General features: G+C 27.8%; 1 protein-coding gene across 2 annotated transcripts in view; it reads left to right on the forward strand.

Moving 5' to 3' along the window:
• rdgC (retinal degeneration C) overlaps positions 1-21,680 on the forward strand; it is a 139,237-nt gene that overhangs the window by 98,068 nt on the left and 19,489 nt on the right. For both annotated transcript variants that reach the window (XM_088189637.1, XM_088189638.1), the window contains exons 7-11: positions 3,664-3,830; positions 10,329-10,365; positions 13,739-13,888; positions 16,598-16,678; positions 19,072-19,257. In XM_088189637.1, coding sequence (XP_088045763.1) covers positions 3,664-3,830; positions 10,329-10,365; positions 13,739-13,888; positions 16,598-16,678; positions 19,072-19,257 — 621 coding nt within the window. The remainder of the gene's footprint in view (positions 1-3,663; positions 3,831-10,328; positions 10,366-13,738; positions 13,889-16,597; positions 16,679-19,071; positions 19,258-21,680) is intronic.

Raw genomic sequence — 21,680 nt, forward strand, 5'->3', positions numbered from 1 at the left:
AGATATTAAAACTTTTTTATTTTGATGTTCCGTAGCACTTTTCGTTCTTTTGCCATATTTCGGAGGACTGTATGGTTCGTAATTCTATCCACCCAGAAAATTTTGAGCATACATCTATAGATCCACATCTTAAATGTCTTTACTAGTCAGATTAATTTTTGATTAGAGGTCCATGCTTATACCTACTCTATATGGGAGAGTGGCGAAAATATAATATTGAATAATACGCATTCTTAGATAAAGACTTAGGTCACGAAGTGTATTTCAAAAAAATTGTGGTTTCAACCTGAGAAATACATTTCTAGTCGTTTCTATTTATTTTTAAAACCGAACATGCTTTCCTCACACTAATTGCTTCTGACTTTTGCATTTGACTTTTTTAAGCCAATGATTTGTTTAAGTATCATACCTGTTCTGTATATCTAGTTAAAAATTCTACTATGGAGATAATTTTATCGTTTTTTAACAGTTCGATGTATAAATTTTCCCATTAATTGCCCATTGATTTGTCACTTTTCGACAATTTTAAAATGCACATAACTTATTTTTTTGTGATTACCGGTACTTTATTAGTTTTTTTATGATCATTCTGCAAAGCTATGTATTTTTTTTTTCGATGTTTTAGCTAATTTTCAATATTTTTAATATATATGCCCCTCTGTGCTCTCTTCGTTAGAGTATTTTAGCCATTTTATTATTTAAATATCATATTTTATTTTATTTAATTTCAATAATTTTCTTGATTTGTTCAAGAACGTAAGTAAAAATATAAATTATCTTATTTCAATTCGTATTTATTTTTTTGTAATTTTTTAGAGAAACTGAGTATTTTATTAGGATCGACAAATATTTAACAGATACAACTACAAAACATTTTAAATTATTGTTTTTTTTATTTATGTATCGTTCGTTTTTATTGAAAAATCCTGCTTTTATTACTATTAAAACAATTTATTTTTTTGTATACGATTTACTTTAAATAATCAACTTTTTTTTAAGTTTATACTTTTTTAATTTATTCTGTAGAGAGCTTATTTGCACAAATTGTTTATATATTTGTAAATACTTTTTGAAACTTGGTTCATATATTGGTTGAATAATTAGGTTTATTATTAGTATTTTATTATAAGCAAATATTCTTTGTACTAAATATATCTATCATATACATATAAACTAATTTAATCTTAATAATATTTAAGTCATAGCATGTACACATATGCAATAATTACGATTCTCGAAAAAAATTGTATGAAGACAAATAAATCAGGTATTCCTTAAAATTACTGGTTTTAAGATAATAAAATCATAGATTATATTTTACGAAAAGTAATTTTTATCTTTATATAATAAATACGAAGTATTATTAGTATAAAAATTACATATACTCGTATTATATTAATAACGAATATGTGGGAACTAAATATTTAAATGGTTTTTATTTTTATATATCATTTTTTTTTTGAGAACTACATTTATTATTTATAACAAGCTCAAGAAATATAGTTTATTTATTTTAAACAATTGTTTTAAAGCTTAAAGAACTTGTAGCGAATTATTTTATTTATCAATAAATAGACTTTTTCTAAATTAAAAGTACTAAAGCGACGAGTGTTAATAAATTTTATGTTTTTCTTTGAAACTGTTCATTACACAGCAATAAATATTAAATTAAAAAATATGTTAAGATAATCAGGATCTAAAGATTTGTTTTTGTGCTAGAGTCATAACTATAAAAATTGAATTCATGAGAAAAGATCACTGAAGCTCTTTTATTTTTACCAAAGTATTATATAATTTTGGTATTTATTAGCAATATTTATAATTATTTTGCGAACTTAGATTTTGCTTCCGAGTAGTGTGATTTTATCAGACGCCGATGAAATTTTAAATTTATTTATTTAAGTTAAGTTAGGAGAAGGTTTTTGCCTTAATGTGCCATGATAATAAAAAAAACATTACATTGTATAAAAAAAATCGTAATATACAAAAAAGTACCTATTAAGAAATTGAGAAATAATCATAAAATATTTTAATTAATTTATTCGAATTGGGTTAACTCTCTGTAGCTGACATTACATAAATAAAATGCAATGCCGGCTTATTAAGTTGCCGGATGGTGACAGCCATAGGCGAGTCGGCTAGTGCGGACGTCCTGGCTCCACGGACATCAGAAGAGGATGCGATAGTGCTCCTTGACGACGTTCCGGAACCCAAAACTAAAATCTTTCGAGAATCCTTAATAGTTGTTAAAAAAATGCTTAGTGACATAAAGCTTTCTGCGACTAAAAATAAGTATCTGTAACCAAATATCCTCTTATAGGGTTTTTTCGATCAAATAATCATTCAACATCTTGTTATAATATTTTTACTTAGTGAAGCATTTCTATAACTACTTACAGCATTAAGCTAATGCCGAAAGTACATTTTGAGATTTCAGACCAGTACAATTTTAATAAATAAATTTTATAAAAATACTTATGATGTTAACGTATTAGTATTTAAATGCAATTAACTACAATTATTTTGTTTCTGATCTTAATAACAACATACATTTTTTAATTACTTACAAATAAATTTATTATATGTATCTATATATATATATATACATAAAATGTATTAACATTATATTGTTCCATTATATAAATTAAATTCCTTACCAAAACATCTTTATACCATCAACTTTAATTAGTTTATCGTCTATAATTTCTCTTCACTTCATTAGTTCGCCATTCATAATTTTCCGAGAATTATTTCAGAAGGTCAATTTTATATGTAGACCCAAATATATACCAACCAAAGATACTATGAAAAGGAAAAATATGAATATATGCAAAAAAATGGGATCCGGTCTCTTTTCATTTCCCTTCCGCTCGAACGGTCATAAAAATCAAAAAGTTTTCTGGTCACCGAGAATGTATAATACTTAATATTACAAATATAAAATATTACAATAAGCTATTTTTAGAACACTATTTATTTTTTGGTTAATATACGCTTACCACGTAAATTTATAATATTGAACGTAAAATCTATCTTTCGTGTGAAATGTTTATGTACAAGAGACATTGTAGACGAACGTGTCTAGCTATAATACCTAAACACCATCCCAGACATGATTCAGCCCTAGTTAAACATTTGTATTGGCTCGCAGAACACGTACTTGCATCCAGTGTTTGCATTAAGAACATGGGATGAAAGTACAGCTTGTACTATTGCAGTTAATGTATTCATTCGATTATTCTATGTATGATAGCTTATTGCAAAGAGAACCCTTTCAAAATATTCTGATAGAATAAAAAATAATATATGTATTGTTAATATCTACATATTAAACATATTGATAAAAAGCGTGCTTTTTATATAAAAAAAATCCGCAAAGAAAATAAATAGCCTCTAACCTAATTAATTTAGTGTGATTGCTTATATGGAAATATAGTTCGCGTTTTTTATTATAATTTTAAATAGAAATATGTAGGTGTTTTATTAAATAATATTTATATAATTTATTATTAAGATTCTTGCTAATTTAATATATATATTTTAATAAAATATTTTTTCAGCATTTTAATGAATTTCCATTTATCATCTTGAAACAAGGAAGCAAAACTTTTAACTTGTCGCAAAATTTTAATTTATAACACTTTTTCTTCTTTGAATTTTCAGAATGGACTTCCGTCACCGGAAAATCCGTACGTGTTCAACGGCGATTTCGTCGACCGAGGAAAGAAAGGTCTGGAAGTGCTTCTTCTTTTGCTCTCGTGCCTCCTGGTGTTCCCTGGAGGAGTGTTCCTTAATAGGGGCAATCACGAAGACCACATAATGAACGCCAGGTAAAATAAAACATGCTATGTACATCAACATTATCCGATCCTAATTACCCATTTTTATTTTAATATATTTATATTGCAAATTATCACTGAGTAACAGTATTTTGCAATATATACAGCGTATTAATCTGATGTCGATATATCATATAATATATGGTATAACTGAATAGTTTGATTCAATCAAATTCGAATTAGTTTCAGTTCATTTAAGGTCATCTCAAATGACCTCAACGGCACGTGCCAGATGACATAAATATATTTGCGATTTGCTATTATTGTTGTTAGTAAAAGTGATAATTTGGGATGTAAAAAATTAAATATGTTATTATAATCCCTTCCATTTTTAAAATAGTCTAATAATCATACTGATAAATAAGTGTTACATATTATAAATTTAATTGTAAAAAAAATAATTTAATTTTTTTTTATAAAAACATATTTTTCGTAGCTTAAAAGTTAAATATCATTTTTTTTCTGAAAGAGCAAAGTTATTGATTATTAATTATTTTTATTGCAATTTTTATTAAATAAATATCCTGTATGAATATTGAAATAGTTATAGGTGCGTATGAAGTAAAAGAGATTGTACATATTATTAAACAGAACCCACTTCATGCAAGCTTAGGTATTTTGCTTATCTATTTATTATTTATTTATTTGCGCATTATTTATTTATTTAATTAAAAATTTGACCATCTGACGCATTTAAGAAACTTGGTAACTCGTAATGGTCAGATTAATGATATAAAAACACTTTTATTATGAATAACATGCAATAGACATATAAACAACCTTACTAAAAAATCTTGTTTAGATAAGTTGCAATGATTGAGATGTATTAAAAAATCTTGTTTAGATAAGTTGCAATGATTGAGATGTATTATACAATCTTTTTAATTTTAAATAACACGTCAAAAATCATAAGCGGGTTATTTAAATGTCCATTTATCATTACATGGTATTTTTATCCTTTTTATTTGATACTTGTTTTAATTTAAAGTAGAGTTATTATTATTTTTGATTTATATTCTTAAATACAATAGAAATTTAGCTTATTTAGTCTTAACATTTTTTTTAATTTTCCTTTGTGCGTAAATTTTCCAAACAATATTTAGTTAAATATGTTATTTTTTCTCAGTTTCTTGGTAAGAAAAATCATAAATATTTTTTTTTACTTGTAATTTTAAGTTAGTTTTGGTTTTAAAAAACCATAAACTATAACTGATCTTAATTTGTTTTTAACAACATGTAGACAAATATGTCAATAAACTTTTATAGTTTTCCATAATTTTAATTAAAACAATATTTTACTTTCGAGATATACTTAAGTTTCGTGTGATATTTTATACATATTTGACAAATAGTAAACGGGTTTATTTTAATGTATGTGATGTAAATCGAGTTATATTATCTTTGTGGTGTAAAAGTGCAAAATTATTATCCAATTTAATTTGTCAAAGGAGAGCAACATTCGCCTAAAAATGCAAAAATATCATTTAAATTTACAAACAACGCGTTTTCTGTCCCTTTGACGTTACTAAATAAACCTTTTTGGTTGTCACGAGCAAAATGGGTCAAATTTACCAGCCAGAGGGACATTTCGCTGGATACAACCGCATGTTTGTCTATCGTCAATATTATTCCAACAAATCCAATAACGTTTGTATGTCCCCGAAAACCACATACTAATTTTAAATTCTGAAAAAAAACTTTAAAAATAAAAGTACATATATATATATGTATAAATTAAATGTAATTTATGTACATTATATTAAATAAAATAATTATGTATGTAACAGAGAAATTATTATTTTAAGACTTAAAAATATGATTATATTTAATTGCTTAACCATATACTTAGTATCTTTCCTTTAAGGAAATAATTAAATACTGTGTAGTTTAATTTTTATTCTTCCTCTTATTAAACTTTTTTACTTTAAATTTTATTAAGGATTCCAGCGATATCTGCATTTAAAAATGGGTTAGGATTTTTTTAACTCGAATTAGCAGAATTGTTGTACCACTCACTTCCCTTATCCTTAAATCCTTTACGCAAACGAGCAAAAAAGCAGGCTTCCTCTGATATCCTTACTGACGCTGATACTATCTATAAGATTTATGGAACACTTTGCCAGCATTTTAAATATGCTAATTTCTACAGCGTATACACAAAGGTTGTTTATAAATAGTTCAAGGGTCGCACCCTAATAATTTGATCCCCAGTGGACCACCGCGACTGTTCCGAGATTTTCTAAATGGCAAAAGGGCAATCGGAAAATTTGCGCACACACGCGACTGGCGCTTAATTGGCCCAGGTGCTTTGGCAACTTACAAACTTTTGGTGCAATATTTCAACATGATCGCTATGAAACTATAAAATATAAAGTCCTTAAGGTCTTAGTTAGACATATTCTCGATATTCTTGTTAACTATAAATTGTGCTACTGGTATTACGCTATCAATATTTCATTATGTATACATTTTCATAGCAATAGTTAAAGTTACGTAGTCGTAAATGTACTATAAAAAAAGTTTGCTTAGTTACTATAAATTATTTGATGTGGAAAGCAACAAAAAATGTCAAAAAAGACATAGTTCAAGCACCACCACTGAAAAACTAAAATATTTAAAAAATGCACAATAAAAAGCATAAGCTTAAAACTTAGCTCTATATTAATTCAATATATATTATCTAATATAAGTATTCTAAAATTTGATCTTAATATTTATCTGTCTATTGAAAAATATCTAACAACAGAAAAGTGTAAATAAAAACGTAAAATTCTGTTTGAAAGGCCGCAAAAAAATAAGCGAAATTATAAGTATTTATGTATATCTATTTTTTGCACAATATAATTTCTTTGTGGCAATATAACTTTTCTCTAACAAATTGAGAATCATACTTAAAACTCTCGCATTTTTGTTCTTTCATTCAACTATATAGTAACTTATTAAATTAGATATTTTATTTCTAAGAAATTTTTATATAGACTATTCATTTCGAACGACTGAAACGTTATCAATTTAATACTTGAACATTAAATCGCAATATGACAAGGATGCAGTCGAAAGTAATATACCATACGTGCTTCTTTTATGCGCTTTATAAAAATATAACGTTACCATTTTAAAACTTAGTCATTCCATCGCTGGCAAATATCCGTGTCTTTAATAGTAAAAATCTCGTTGTGTTTCCCCTTTACGATTGCCACTATCCTTGGAAACACTTATTCGCAATATTGTTGAGACGCGGATAAGCACCGGTTTCGAGAGTCACCATAAACTTTTTGCAAAACCCTCCGTGAAAGCTCGTTCCATTTGGCGGAGAAATGTGCATTCGGGTGCTATTCTAAGCATTGCTAAGAGCTTAGGGGTTCGTTCGGAGGCAACTTTATGGCAAGAATAAGGAGACGAAATTCTTTTATTAAATTTAACCGGGTGCAACGGATCCCCTCGAAAAATCCAATAAGCTGACTTGGATGGGCTGGAGGTAATGGTGTTTTGCGAATTTTCTGATTGATCGTATCTTTATTCAATAACGAATAAACCCTTTTTAATAATACACGAATAGTAAAACATGATAGTTAAGCAAAATTTAGCAAAGTGGAAGCTTTAGTTATATTATTTAGTTACGTTCTGGCTATTTTGGACTTAACATGTAATGGGTCACTCTATAATCGTAGAAACTTAATTTGACAATTTTAATTTAACTAAAAAAAGAATTGTAGAATATTTAATATGCTTAGATTAAGTACTAGTTTGAACAGAAGACCATCCGCGCAGTTGATACAGTTTCACTGATATGTACAGTGAAATTATAAATTAGTTGTTTGATATATTTGAATTAGCTTAGCTAGTGAAAATATAATTAAAAAAACACATTCATCTTTACAGTTGCAAAACAATCAATTGCTGTTTAAACCTAAGTTTAACCTATCGCAACTTGATTTAATAAATGTTTAAGCTTTGAATATTCAATAGGTTAATTCGTTGGAGTTTAAATTGAGTTTCATAGACATTTTAAGGCAAACTAATTAGCTTAATTATATTTTCGCTAGTAAAAATATATCTAAAATGTATTCTTATATACATTTTGCAACAGTACAATTTTAATTAAATATTAATTTGCTAGCGTCTATTAGTTGAATTATATTTTCGTTAGTAGAAATATATATTTACTGATGAAAATTTATGTAGATATGATTTATTCAAATTTCTAGGTGTAGAACTTCACATTTAATACACATTCACTATAATATACAATTCATCAGATAATTTATATAATTAATATAAACTTTCATATTATTTTTTAACAATTTTCTGTCAAAATAAGATATCATCATATTTTTAAGTAGCTCCAGATATTTTTAACCACACAGATTATAAATTTACAATCAGATTTATCCACAAATATATAAATAATAACATGAAAATGTTAATTTGTTATGCATTTTTATTATTGTATTTTTTTTTAGTACTTAGTTTTTTATCACTGCATTTAATTCTTGGTACAAATAAAAAAGTAAATATTTTATTATTAATTTTAAACTTAGCTAAATTTATTTTAAAAATACTAAAATATTTTATTTAATACAGTACTATCTGATTCAATAAAATATAACAATATTACAGCAGTTTATAAATATTTAATGTTAAAATAATACTTTAATTGCAAAACATATTTAAAATAAATTAAATTTTCGATTAAATACTACTTACATAAATAATACGTCAGACTATTTAGATAAATAATATATAATTTTCATATTTTATAATTTAAAAAAAATCTGTTATTATAAAAAAAACATCTTATTTTTTTACATAACAGCATATATTTTTAACTATATTTTTTTATTATTTTTTCTTCTACACCCACATTATGAATTTGAAATCAAAATTTTCCAAAGAGATACGATCAATTATATGGCAAAAACAATGTTTTTGTTGTTGATATTTTGTTTTAATTACATTTTTAATGTTGAATTATTTTTTAAGTACTTAGTTTTTCAATATTTTATAAAGCTTTAAACACAAATTAAAAATCATAAATATTTATTAATAATTTTAAATTTAGGTAAATCCTTTTTTTAAATAATAAAAATCAAAGAGATACAATTATTAAAAAAAAGCTCTTTTTTGAAATTTAGAAAAAAAATGTTTTGCCTTAATATGCAAAAACTCATTTTTAATTGAATTTTTATTATTTAATATTTCTTAGGCACTTCGTTTTTTAGCATTGCATAAAGTTTTTGGAACAAATAAAAAAGTAAATCTTTTATAATAATTTAAAATTGAGCTAAATTTAGTTTAAAACTATTTTTTTATAAAAAAAAAACCATTTAATCTGATTCAATAAAATATAACAATATTCCAACAGTTGATAAATATATATATAAATGTTAAAATAATAGTTTTATTGCATAATTTATTTAAAATAAATTATTATTTTAATAAATATATAAATATAAATCCTTTTTTTCACACAACTTACCTAATACGATACTAATTAGATTATATTATGTATTTAAAGTCAAGTTTTGGATGCAAAACATAATATTTTTATTTGTAAACATATCTGTGACTAATTTTATCATTATATTCAATTCCTGCAAAATTAAGTTGTGCTTTTTTATAATGCTTTAAATAAACATAATATCCTAATTTTTATTATAATATAATCGCTTCGCATTTTTTTGGTTCATTAATCCAGATCACTAAAGACCCCTTTTTTGTTCAATAATCCAGATCATTAGTCATTTTAAAGGGTGGTTTTTATTTTTATTATTTGGTAAAAATATAATTTAAATTATATTTGAATGGTTATACCACATCATACAAATCATAAGCCTCTTTTTAATACTACTTCAATGTTTTTGTTAACATAAATGCGTTTTACATGCAAAATTCAACAAGTCTAAATCATCTGGAAGCAATAATAAATATAAGAAGTTCTTTGTCTTTTACGCAAAAAAACGCATGTTGAAAAACTATCCATTTTCTATTAATGAGAAACTTTTTTGATTGAAATACAAGGATATTTAACTTAGATCATCGTCAACCTTTAACTTGTTATCAGCTTATATTAAATTCCTAGATCATAAAAAAACACAATGAGTCTGTCAAGCTTCAGAATGTAAACAGAAATAGTTTTCCAATGAAATAAATAGTGAAAAAAAATTATACAAATTTTATACTTTATACAAAAATCTACATTTAGAAACTTAATATTTGTATTCGATTCATCTTAAGCATGTGTAAGAAAAAATAGTTTGTCTTGGGTACTATAATTGCATCCATGTTTGACCACAGCATAATGTAAGAGCGCAACAACCTTTGCCATTTCGCTACGTGCTGGATTTATCGTCTGGAATTAGCTCTCTCTGTGATTTATCGACGGTGATTTATACAGACTCTCTGAAATTTATTAACCAATCTAACGGAATGAGAAATAACATAACACATATTTCACTTAACTAAAGGCTCAACTTTGTCGTTTTGCAGGTACGGCTTCATAAGGGAGGTCCACCAAAAGTACAAGGTAAGCAGAAAATAAATTATTTTTGTAGTATATATACATATATCTTTTATTAAATTCACATGTGTGCGTTAGAATCGATTTTGTCTTTGAAGCTAGCAATTTTTCGTTATTTTTACAGTTGGGTACATTTCATTCATCCTTACGCTAGGATGGATATGTTAACCCGATATTTTTCCTTTTTTTATATATACGAAACGCACATGCGATTATTCGTAATAATATTCAGTATTTTATTTCAAATACTAAAATATGCAAATATCTTTTATACGATCTAATTTTAGATAATAAATGGTTGTTCTAAACAAAAAATGATGATCGTAAATAAATTACTTAGCCGTTGCAGTAAATTGTAAATCAATTGTTCGATATATTTTAACTGACTGAGTTAGTAAAATTATATTTAACATTGGTAATATACATAACTATTTCTTAATAAAGTTCTTATCTGAAATAATATAGATGTATCGTATAAATGGCTTAGTATTTTAGGAACACTGTTTGATTATACAAAGACTTATCCCATTGTCTTTCTATTGCTTGCCAAAATCAAGTGTCTTGCTTTGAAGCACACTTGTGCATTACAATGTTATATATACTATTAACAGTACAATGTTTCGAACCACCTTATAAAATCAAACATATTGTTAATCGACCATTGGTAAGAGAAATAGAACTCCTGATTGAGATCTGATTATAAAGTTATATATAGACATAAGAGGTAGAAATATTGTAAAAACTAATAAAAGTATCAATATTATATGTTTAAATCTATACGTTAGATACATTATAACTTATTTTCATAACAATCTAAATCATTGTATTGAAAATGTCTAACACTATACGTTATATGAATAAGCAATGAAATTAAGCACATAAATTTATATACATTGTAAATATTCACTTTTATTTAAATCTTTGTCGTGAGAATAAAATGAAAATTCTCTCGTTTTTTCGTCGAATTTCCCAATCAGATTATCATACTTTATTTATGATGTCGTTTTTGTATTTTACCGTTCTCGTGGAATATTAATATTTTCAGAACGCCCAAATTCCTAAACGCATTCTTGGCCTTTGTAAAGAATGCGACAATGTCAAATAATTAAAGAAATATAAATTGCTCTATAAATAAAATTCATTTCGATAGATTTTTGTTGTTTAAAAAAGGTTTCGTTTAACAGCACATATTGTGCTGATAGAGAATAGAAAAGTCAATAGCACACATCTTGGAACTGAGGGTACTAGAAAGGGTATCGAGGGTTCTCTGTCAGGTAAAAGGTATTTTCTCTTTTGAGGCGCCTCAAAATAAACAAAATGCTATTGATTGCCGGGGAAATCTCTTGTAAAAAATATTTGCAGCCCTTGTGTATACATTTTTTTGCAACCTTGACATTAAACTTTGCCCTCTTGGGCGATAAGAATCTAAAAAAGTAATTGCGTGTTTATGTAATCTGGAAAAGAGCGTTAGTGAAATAACTTGTGTGAAAAATACACAATTCTCAACGTCTCATTTTACACGTGTTTCCTGGATTTTTTTGAATGTTGTAAAAAAGAGAAAAAAGTAGAAAGACCGAAGCGGCCTCTTGAAAATTTGCATAATATCTTTTAAGAGCGGAGGCCGCAATTTGCTCAGACAAAACTTCTTTTATTAATTGCCCCTTAAGAGTCTTGCATAATCCTGAATATACAAATTGGGACGACGAGAGTTTCTTATCAAATAAAATTAACTGATTGGAGTTGCTCTTTAAATAAAATGTAATTATTAGACACTTAACATTTTTAAGTATTCTAAACCAAAAAAATCAGTACTAGATGTATATGATAATAGTATTTTTCCCTGAGGCTAATTAAAAGTTAACCACTTTGCAGACTTTGAGTCGTATGTGCGGGCTAGATGTCCAGCTATTGCATTTTATTTATATACATTGTAATAACGAGGCTAAATATGATTCTTTAAAGTTACTCCAAAAAAGCTTTTATTTTAAAAACATTTTGCACCCCAATATATTGTTTCTTATTTTTAGATGATTTCTATTTCTCGAGAAATAATAAATTGATCAAAATTTTCAAGAATTCTTGACCCAATGAAACAATTTTTATAATAAGCATATGTATTTAAATTATTATACATATGTATAAAAAATAATTTTACTGATTTTACTTACAAAAATTTTTTTTATATTATTAAAATAGTTTAATATTTAAAATATAATGGCAAAACATTTCTTAAAACATAGAACTATTTAATTGTAACATAATTTAATTAATTCAGTTTAAAATATGAGATATTTTTCTAATTCAGATTGAAATTTTTATTAATGATCTCTTTTCATTTAAAAATATTTTTCTTCGTATTATGCATCTTTTTATATGATTTATATTATAGCATTTACATAAAAACAGTCGGCGAACAAATCCATGCCAAAAACTAAATCATATAATCATTTTCAAGTCATTGCTCCTTGTATTATTATTTTTTGTTGATTGAAAAATGTTTGAGTAATCTAAAACAAAATGATTGGTATTCGCTATTTCTAGAGTCGGTCTAGAATATTTAATTGCCGCACAATATTTTTAGAATAATATTTGGAAAACCCTGTATCTGGTATTACTACCTAAAATTTAGCGTATCTTAAATATCAAATATTTAAATATATTTATTTTTTAACAAGAAAAGCGTCTTATTAAAATTCTTAAGAATCATCGTTTCGTATTTTTCTCGAAAAAAACACAATGAATCGATCTTATATTTTTATAGATTTATATTAATATAGAGCCAAGAACACAATAATTTCGTTTGATATACACAAGTATAAGCTTAGTTAAATTTGGACATTGTCAGTGCTAACATTATTATTTGACTTATAACTGCTTTTAAGTATTATAAACAAAATTAATATTATACTGAATATTTATTAACTGCACAAAAATATTTATTGAATTACAGTTTCAATTATTTTTAATATACTTACAACTATTAAATATTTGATATATTATTTTCCACAGGTCAATATAGTTAATTAGTTTTAATTTTATATAAATATTATAAAACACAAAAATGAGAAGCGCTGTACTGTAACTTTTTTTAAATTTAATTAACAAATAAAAACCCACTTAACATTCAATATATAATAAATATTTACTTCTTCAAAAAAATGCTATAATAAATCACTTCAAATTCACCCTCAGACTTTGCACATGTCAAACTGAAAAATTCCTTTTAAAAAAGCCTATAAGGCAATACATGTCAATATGTCATGCCGCCGGTAAAATTTTGCTTCAAATATATATTTGAGTAATATATAAAATATATCACAGAAAAACATAATAAACGATGCACTTTTTTAATATATGTTTTTTTTTATAATATTTTTAGCACAACGCTGAGCGTCTGCTGAAATTGATCGAAGGAGTCTATAGATGGCTTCCCTTGGGGACTGTCGTCAATAATAAAGTCCTTGTTGTCCACGGAGGCATTTCTGACACTACGGATTTGGATCTCATCCGCAGTTTGGACAGGGGAAAGGTAAGAGTAAATTTCGATTATATTTATTCCTCCATATCGGTCGATGTTCTTATTAAAGAAGGGCGTGACCTTATTTTTTCCATTTAATATGCACGTAACGATGTTATTGTACCCATTTTAATACTAAGAGCTTGAAATATCCCAATTCAGATGCAATGATGACGATGATGAGTAAAAAACGATACACTTTTACACGCGTTTTGGTTGAATAAACTGAAAACAGGTAGCGCATCTACGGCCATGCATTTATAACTGACCATGCGTATGGTAAGATACTTTTCCTTTCACTTGCTTGCGTGTTAAATGACGAGAGCGAGTGAGAGATAAGGGCGTGCGGACCGCATGTAAAGCACGCCCTTATCTCTCACTCACTCTCGTCACTTAGCACGCGAGCGAGCGAAAAGGAAAGTATCTCACAGTACGTGCTTAGTGCTCAGTCGCAGCGGTACCTCCTTTTATTTATAAAATATTTAAATAAAAATATTTCTTATAAATGGTATATGAGATAATCTTCTTTGCCTTGAAAATTAAAATATCGTTAATTGTCGTAGTTTAAATGCGATATGCTTTAACATATGTTTTTTAACCAGTATCTAATCAGACTATTGTGTACGTTTATTAGACGTTTTACATCTAGTTATCGCAAATTGTTATTTAAAAGAAAACTTTTTCTTTAAAAACTTTTTTGCTCTTGTTGAATTTGTATCTGAAAATATCGTTTAAATGTAAAGAATTACTTTGGAGCTTTACATGTTCTGTGTTTGTTTAATCAATAATCTGTTTTGTAGAAGACATTATTACTTATTTATTGTCACGGAGAAAGCATGGCGAATTCGGAATTGATGTCACTTGAAGCGAAAAGGCAAATCGCTAGGTATCAATGGGATTCTGGGAATAAACACATTTTCGCCTTTAAATGTTTCAATTTACAACCATCTGTGTTCAATTTCCGTTCTTTTAAGTGTATTTATTTTACTAAAAAACATAGATAATAGATCAACCAAATCAGTGAATTTATTCATATCATCCCTTAAATCGTGAAATTTATTTCGTCGACTTTTACATTGATTAAAGTCATTTATTGTGCGTACTTAAAGAAATTACGTTTCACAAAAGACAAACAATAGATAAAAGCTTTGGTGTTTACTGTGCTTTAATTTTGAATGGTGTACTTTATAAAAATCTATTTTTGCCATTGTTAAAAAGCAGGTCATGTCTGAAGTTCGATTGACAATCAATCAATCAAAGCAGCTATCTTAATTAATGTTTGTCTTCCATTTTCAAAGGTTTGATCCACTCGCGTCGAAATCCACTTTATTTATTTAATTAATTATTAACAATTTAATAGTAAATAAAAACGTTCATTAAAGCTCCTCGTTATAATGTAGCTAAGACCTACGTTGAGTGCGTCTTTTTATCTCATCAAAAAAGTTGACGATCCTCAAAGCTCTTTAGAGCTCTTGCTCAAGACTCGAGCTCGGGATAAGGTCGTCGCAAAAGAGTGCGCCATAATGTTTATTAATTTCGAAGCCAAACAATAAAAAGGACTTGATGGGGTTAACGAGTCTGGGGCCTTTGCTTTGTTGCGGTTCACTCAAAGGACTTTCGTCTATTTTTACACGATGCTAGGAACATCAAAGAGTTAATTGATTGCCACTCTCGAGTTCAAGTTTCTTCTGTGGCCACTTTGTGTGTGCATGTTTTCGTTTTGCTGTATGCAGCATTCAAATTAGACGAGTCTCTTTGAGGTCAGGTGGGGCTAAGATCGATATGACTGCGACACAAAGCGGAGTCACTTTCAGAGCGAATTATATTCCAATCTACGTCGTACATTAGAATAAGTAGAGCATCCTTTAGAAAATTGCAGTACCGCTATTTGATAGCTAGCTCGCTCAAGTTGTCATAATATAAATTCTACGTCATATATTTTAAACTGTATTTTTTTATAAAATAAGACTAGTCTTATTTATCTAGATAATGTGCGATACATAAATTGACTTTTAATTTTCATTTTATCTGGAAGATTAGAATCACTGATTATTATATAATTAAAATTTCAATCGATCACAGCAGATTAATTTTTATAGATTTTTCTAACCTCATGGATGAATATCGTGATTATTAATTAAAATAAAAGCGGGATAGATCGTGCTAGAGACATATTTTGATTATTAGTTAAAAATAATAGTTTAATAATATTAAAATATATGTCACTGATTTCTTTAAAATCACTGCTGATGATCGTCTCCATACTGATACGTTCCAAGCTTGTGCAGAACACCCCTACAGTTTTTCCTTGATTCTACTGCCCGAAGTGCTTCAATTTGTGTTTTTATATTTGGTCAGACCAGCGCATCAGGAATCTTCCTATGCCTCCTCTTCTTTAGATGCTGCAGACCACTACCAGTCTCTCCAGGTTGGTGTCTCCTCCGCGAGCGACATGTTGATGGCAACTAAAGATTTACACGTACTACTAAATAAATAACACAGATCCGCCTTGGCAATAAGCCCTTTCCCAATTTAATAGACACATCCACGCCTTGCGTTTTGCAAGCGGGATGAATAATGCGGCATTTGCAGTTTCTGAGTAAACATAATTAAAACGCGATCTGCGAACCGAACTCAACCCTTTCACGTCGAAATTGAAATGTTCGCTTAAATCACATATACGTCTACAATTTTATTTTTATTTATTTTCTTAAATTCTAGTACGTGTCCTTGCTGAGACCACCGATCACAGAGAGCAACGCACCAGGGGCTGAGGTTATCGACAAGGTCGAATGGAAGCAGGTGAGATTTATTCATTTATTAATTTATTTTACCTGAAAAACTTGAATATAAAATAATAGCAAAGTCAATAAATGCCATGAACTTCAGATATACATTTAAGAATAATAAAATACAATCAATTTACTTTTTATTTATTTTTGCAACACTACAAAGTAAAATAATAATTAAATTTCAATGCTATAAATCGTGACTTTGTGAGTTACATTATTATTTTCATTAAATATAAGTGAGCAAAAATTAAAAACATCGATCTTTTTATGAAACGAAAATCTGATTCAAGTGCTCTTGACAAAAGTTTAAGTCGGTTTTTTTACAGTATTAGGTTAGCTTTGCAAAGCTTTAAGCTTTTCAAATGCTGCAGAATTTAATTTTTTATAAATTATAGAAGTACTTGTTTTTCACCATTAGCAACAATAATTGAGATGTTTTTACCAATATACTGAATCCACTTTTTTGCTAGTGTTCAAACGTTTGTAAAAAACATATTTTATTGAGTTTAATTAACAAATCTCATGTAGAACTTTAGCCCAATCGATTTTTATCGCTTAATCGATGCGGTATTAATTTTTCGGGTATTCCATGCTTGTGTAAATATTTAAAAAAAAATAGGGGCAGTGATATTATGCGCCTGGCCCATATTTTGTGTCGTCAAATGACAGCTACTATCAATCATGACATTGATTTTATCTGTGGTGACACTTCATTCGGTGATTTTTGATATTAAAAATAAAGCGAAATTTCGTATGAAAATTTATATATGCAGTTTAAAAATAATTAAGAGATTCTGTTAAGTTTTAAAAAATAAAAAAAGGGTTGCGTGAGTAAATTTATTTGAAAAACATTGCATTAGAGTGATTTTTACTGCAGTAGCAAAAAAGTTTATTGTTAAGCATTTTTTTACAGAAATCACAAAAATTGGCTTGAATTAAAAACCCTATTGCAAAACTTTTCTTTAAATTTTTAATAAAAATAAATAAACCCAAAAAAATATAAAGTGTTAAAAAATATGTTATCTACAAGATAAATAAATAGATATTTTAAAGTTTTATACATTAAAAATCCATACGTGTCTAAAAGTGATTTTCTACTAGTAAATCAATTAAATGTTTTGCAACTATTTGATCTCTGTTAATCAATAACTTGAATTAAAGTTTAAATATGCTTATTAGAAATATAGATATAATAATTATAAAGTTTTTTTTGCAATTCATAGGGTTATTAAAAAGATATTATAATATTATAAAGTATAATATAGTATTTGTAAAACAAATCAGTAAACTTTATATTATTATAGCAATAGCAGTATTTTAATAAAAAAAATCACAGATGGGTTAATATGTATTTAAAATTTGTGGAAAAATATTTTATTATAACCGTAAATGCATACGGTACTTAAATTGCATCTAAATTTGCAGTTCTTTCAGAGGTGTTATCTTAATTACATGACATATATTAGGTAATCCCGAAACTGATTCTATTGAAAAAATACTTTTAAATGTTTTGTATTAGTTATTAATTTTGATGTTATATATTTTTTATTATATAACCTATTTTTTAAGACTTTGATTTAAAATATTCCGATAGCCCATTTTTCATATGGTATGTATTTTATTTCCATCTAGAAAGTGTTGCATCGATCGAAATAAATAGTAGTCGGAAGGAGCAAGGTCTGGATAATAAGATAAAACCTTACAGTCATGTTCTTTGATTTTTTATTAAGAAGCAATTTAGCATATTGTGAAATATTCGACGTCTCTTGACAAGTGCAGATTTTATCATATGGTCTAGTATTAAAACCAAGCTTGTATGTATGGTGGAATTTCAAACGGATTGTGCATTAAGAAACTCATAAACCAGGCCAAACAATAACCAAATAAATCGTTGCATTTGTCAACAGAAATGGAATACTTCTACAACACGTTAATCGATTAATTCAAGGAACTTGACTGAAAGGTTTAATTTCTTTTACCTTATTTTCCAGACCTTGCTCCTTACGATTGTCATTTATTTCGATCAATGCAAGACTTTATAAACGAAAAGAAAATTAAAATGCTGACGATGTGAAAAAAAGACCATTGGATTATTTTGAATCAAAGCCTCCGACATTTTATGCTAATAGAATTAAAAATTTCCCGGAAGTAGGAGAATGTTTCTTTAGAAAAATATGATATTTAGAATTACTGAAATTTAATTAGACATTTGATAAAAGTGATTGTTTGGTTTCATTTAAAAACGACAATAATTTAAATAATATTAAACTGTTTAACAATAATTTTAGCCTAGTTTATATACTATGTACCTAAATAGTTTATAAAAATGTCCTTTTCGTGGTATTTTATTTTTTAATTAAACATTGAAAAGGTTCGTTTTATGTAGTTTTTTCTATGTTACAGGTATTCGATATACTGTGGAGCGACCCCCAGCCTGGAGAGGGGTGTATCCCTAATGCCCTTCGAGGAGCAGGTACATATTTTGGGCCAGACGTTACAAAAAAGTTTCTGAAGAAACATAGGCTGATGTTCTTGGTACGATCTCACGAGTGCAAACCAGGTGGATACGAACTACTGCATAATAATAAGGTATTATTGTAATATTAAAAAAATATTTATAGGTCACGATGGACATTCGAAACACATACATATTTTATAATTAGCTCAAACATACACGCATATACATACATACATCTGCATATACCAAAATACGAAATTTTTAGTAAAAATAAACATTTAAAAAAATAATAATGAAGTACATCTATCTAGAGTCACACCACATAAATCGTTCTAGCTCCCCGTAGCTATCACTGAAAAAATCATCGTGTCTGGAAAACGATATGTTCTTGAGTGCTGACGTTTTGACCGCAACGGACAAAAATAAGGAACGCAATCGCGACTTTTTACAGTAGTACGCAGTTAAAAACCATCGAGTATCGACGGATTGTTGACCCCTCCCCACTCCTCAAAAACTTTAAAAAGTGATTCATATAATACACGATAAGTCAGGAATGTAATTATTTGTTTATAACGCTCCTAGAAAAAAATCAGAAACGATCCGTAATCAACATTGATTACTTTGCTTGGTTGGTAATTTGAGCAATAAAGTCATTCTCGAAAAAGCTACGAACTAACATATTGTACAGAATGCAAATCGCACAATACATTGCGAAAGTGACGCATATTGAAACCGAGCATCCTCGACACATTATTAAACATTTTGGTGATGTGCAGACTAAATATTTATCTTGATAAATATTTGAACTGTTCATTCTTCAACGAAAATTTTTTTATGAAAAACATGTCGATCGACAGTAAGTCCGCATTTTTATAAATATTCTAAGTCACTTCTACTTCATCAGAATATAATGTTTATTATTGATTAAAATAATAAAAAAAACACACAGATGCACACGTTTGTGAAAGATCATATTCTCAAAACTCGTGTTAATAAACTGGGACCAAAATAATTACCCAGCAACAGCATAAAGGATCAGGACCACTCATTGCAACCAGAAAATAACATAAATAAAACGCATGGATTCTCCTGTACATTGAAAGATTATTTATTTGTTGTAAAACGTCACGGATATAATAAATCATCCGATCTACAAGAGTCCGGTGGGAGTGTACAACCTTGGAAAATGCAAATCAAGCAAATGTTGCTTTCTAAAGGCGTATACCTATTTCGCTGCTCTAAGAAACGAGTACATCTATTGGCTAGATGATCGCTGCATGATTGTGATTGGTTAGCAAGATTTAAAGCGCTGGATACTTAAGCATGGACTTTGATGAGGAAAAGGCAGTCACAAGCAGTCACTCGCGGTCTCCGGCAGATACTCGAAGAGAGCAGATTCACTCCGCCTGGCAGACGCAAAGATACGACTTGAGACTCCCGAACACGATCATCGCAGTAAGAGGAACTGCCTCCAGATACTTTCACTGCAAGATCATTGAGGACCTTTCACGGACATCACACCTGCGCTAGCTTCTCCACCACTGCTCGGAGAAAACATCATCTGTCGCAATTGTAATATAATTTAATAAAATTCTAACTAGATTAACTAGCTACGAAGTCATACCCCTTAAGGTAACAAAACCTTAAAAAGTCTATTTCTTTAAAAAATAAGCGTGTAAGGACATTGGCTTGCCAGTGAACATTTAAATAAATATATATAATTCAATTGAACAAAAACTCTACAATATAATACAAACATACATTTATGGAACATACGGATTACGGAGTCTATTATTCAGGGGCACAGACCTTTGCCTTGCAAACGAGGTTCTCGTCCTCAGGAAGATTAATTATCTTAGTAACTCATTAAGTAAGACCTTACTCTGTGAAGGCAGCTATGTTGAATGCCGTTTGGGACTATCTTTAGAATATGGTTCTTTACTAGAAAAATACAAAAAAAAACTTTTTCTCTTCTCTGACCGACGTCTCAAAACCAATCTGGCTTATATGTTTGGCCATTAGTGTAGTAATGTGGTTTCTCTAAAGTTTCCAGAAACGTGCGATTCATATTTTTTTAATCAATTATATTTCTTACAAAAATCGCGCTTTCTCATCTTTGTCAAGAAAAAGTTTTAAAGGTATTTCCAGAAACGTTGAAAAGAAGTTTAAAATATACTTTTAAAAACATCGTTATCTTATTAGTTAAACGATTGTCACATTTTTATTATATGAAAAACAATATCGTAATGAAATTAATAATGCCATAGATATTAATATATTTTTGACTTCTTTAACATTTATTTTTTCCTATTTTAATAAATAGTGAATTAAAATCACAAAATTTACTCATTATTTTAAAATATCAATATATTTCTAATGTTTTAGTTTTTCTTTACTATAACTATAATTGCGTTGGCACACAATGGTGTAATAATAGTGATGTTTGCGTGTTCGGTTCATTGCAATATTTATTAGCATTAGTATTACATTTAATGCGTATTGGCACTTTAATTTTAAAAATGCCTCAAAATATACCAAGTTATTAGATATAGTA

Source organism: Plectrocnemia conspersa, unplaced genomic scaffold (assembly GCF_051122295.1).
Source record: "Plectrocnemia conspersa isolate PC_06_02 unplaced genomic scaffold, ASM5112229v1 ptg000008l, whole genome shotgun sequence".
Lineage (NCBI taxonomy): Eukaryota > Metazoa > Arthropoda > Insecta > Trichoptera > Polycentropodidae > Plectrocnemia > Plectrocnemia conspersa.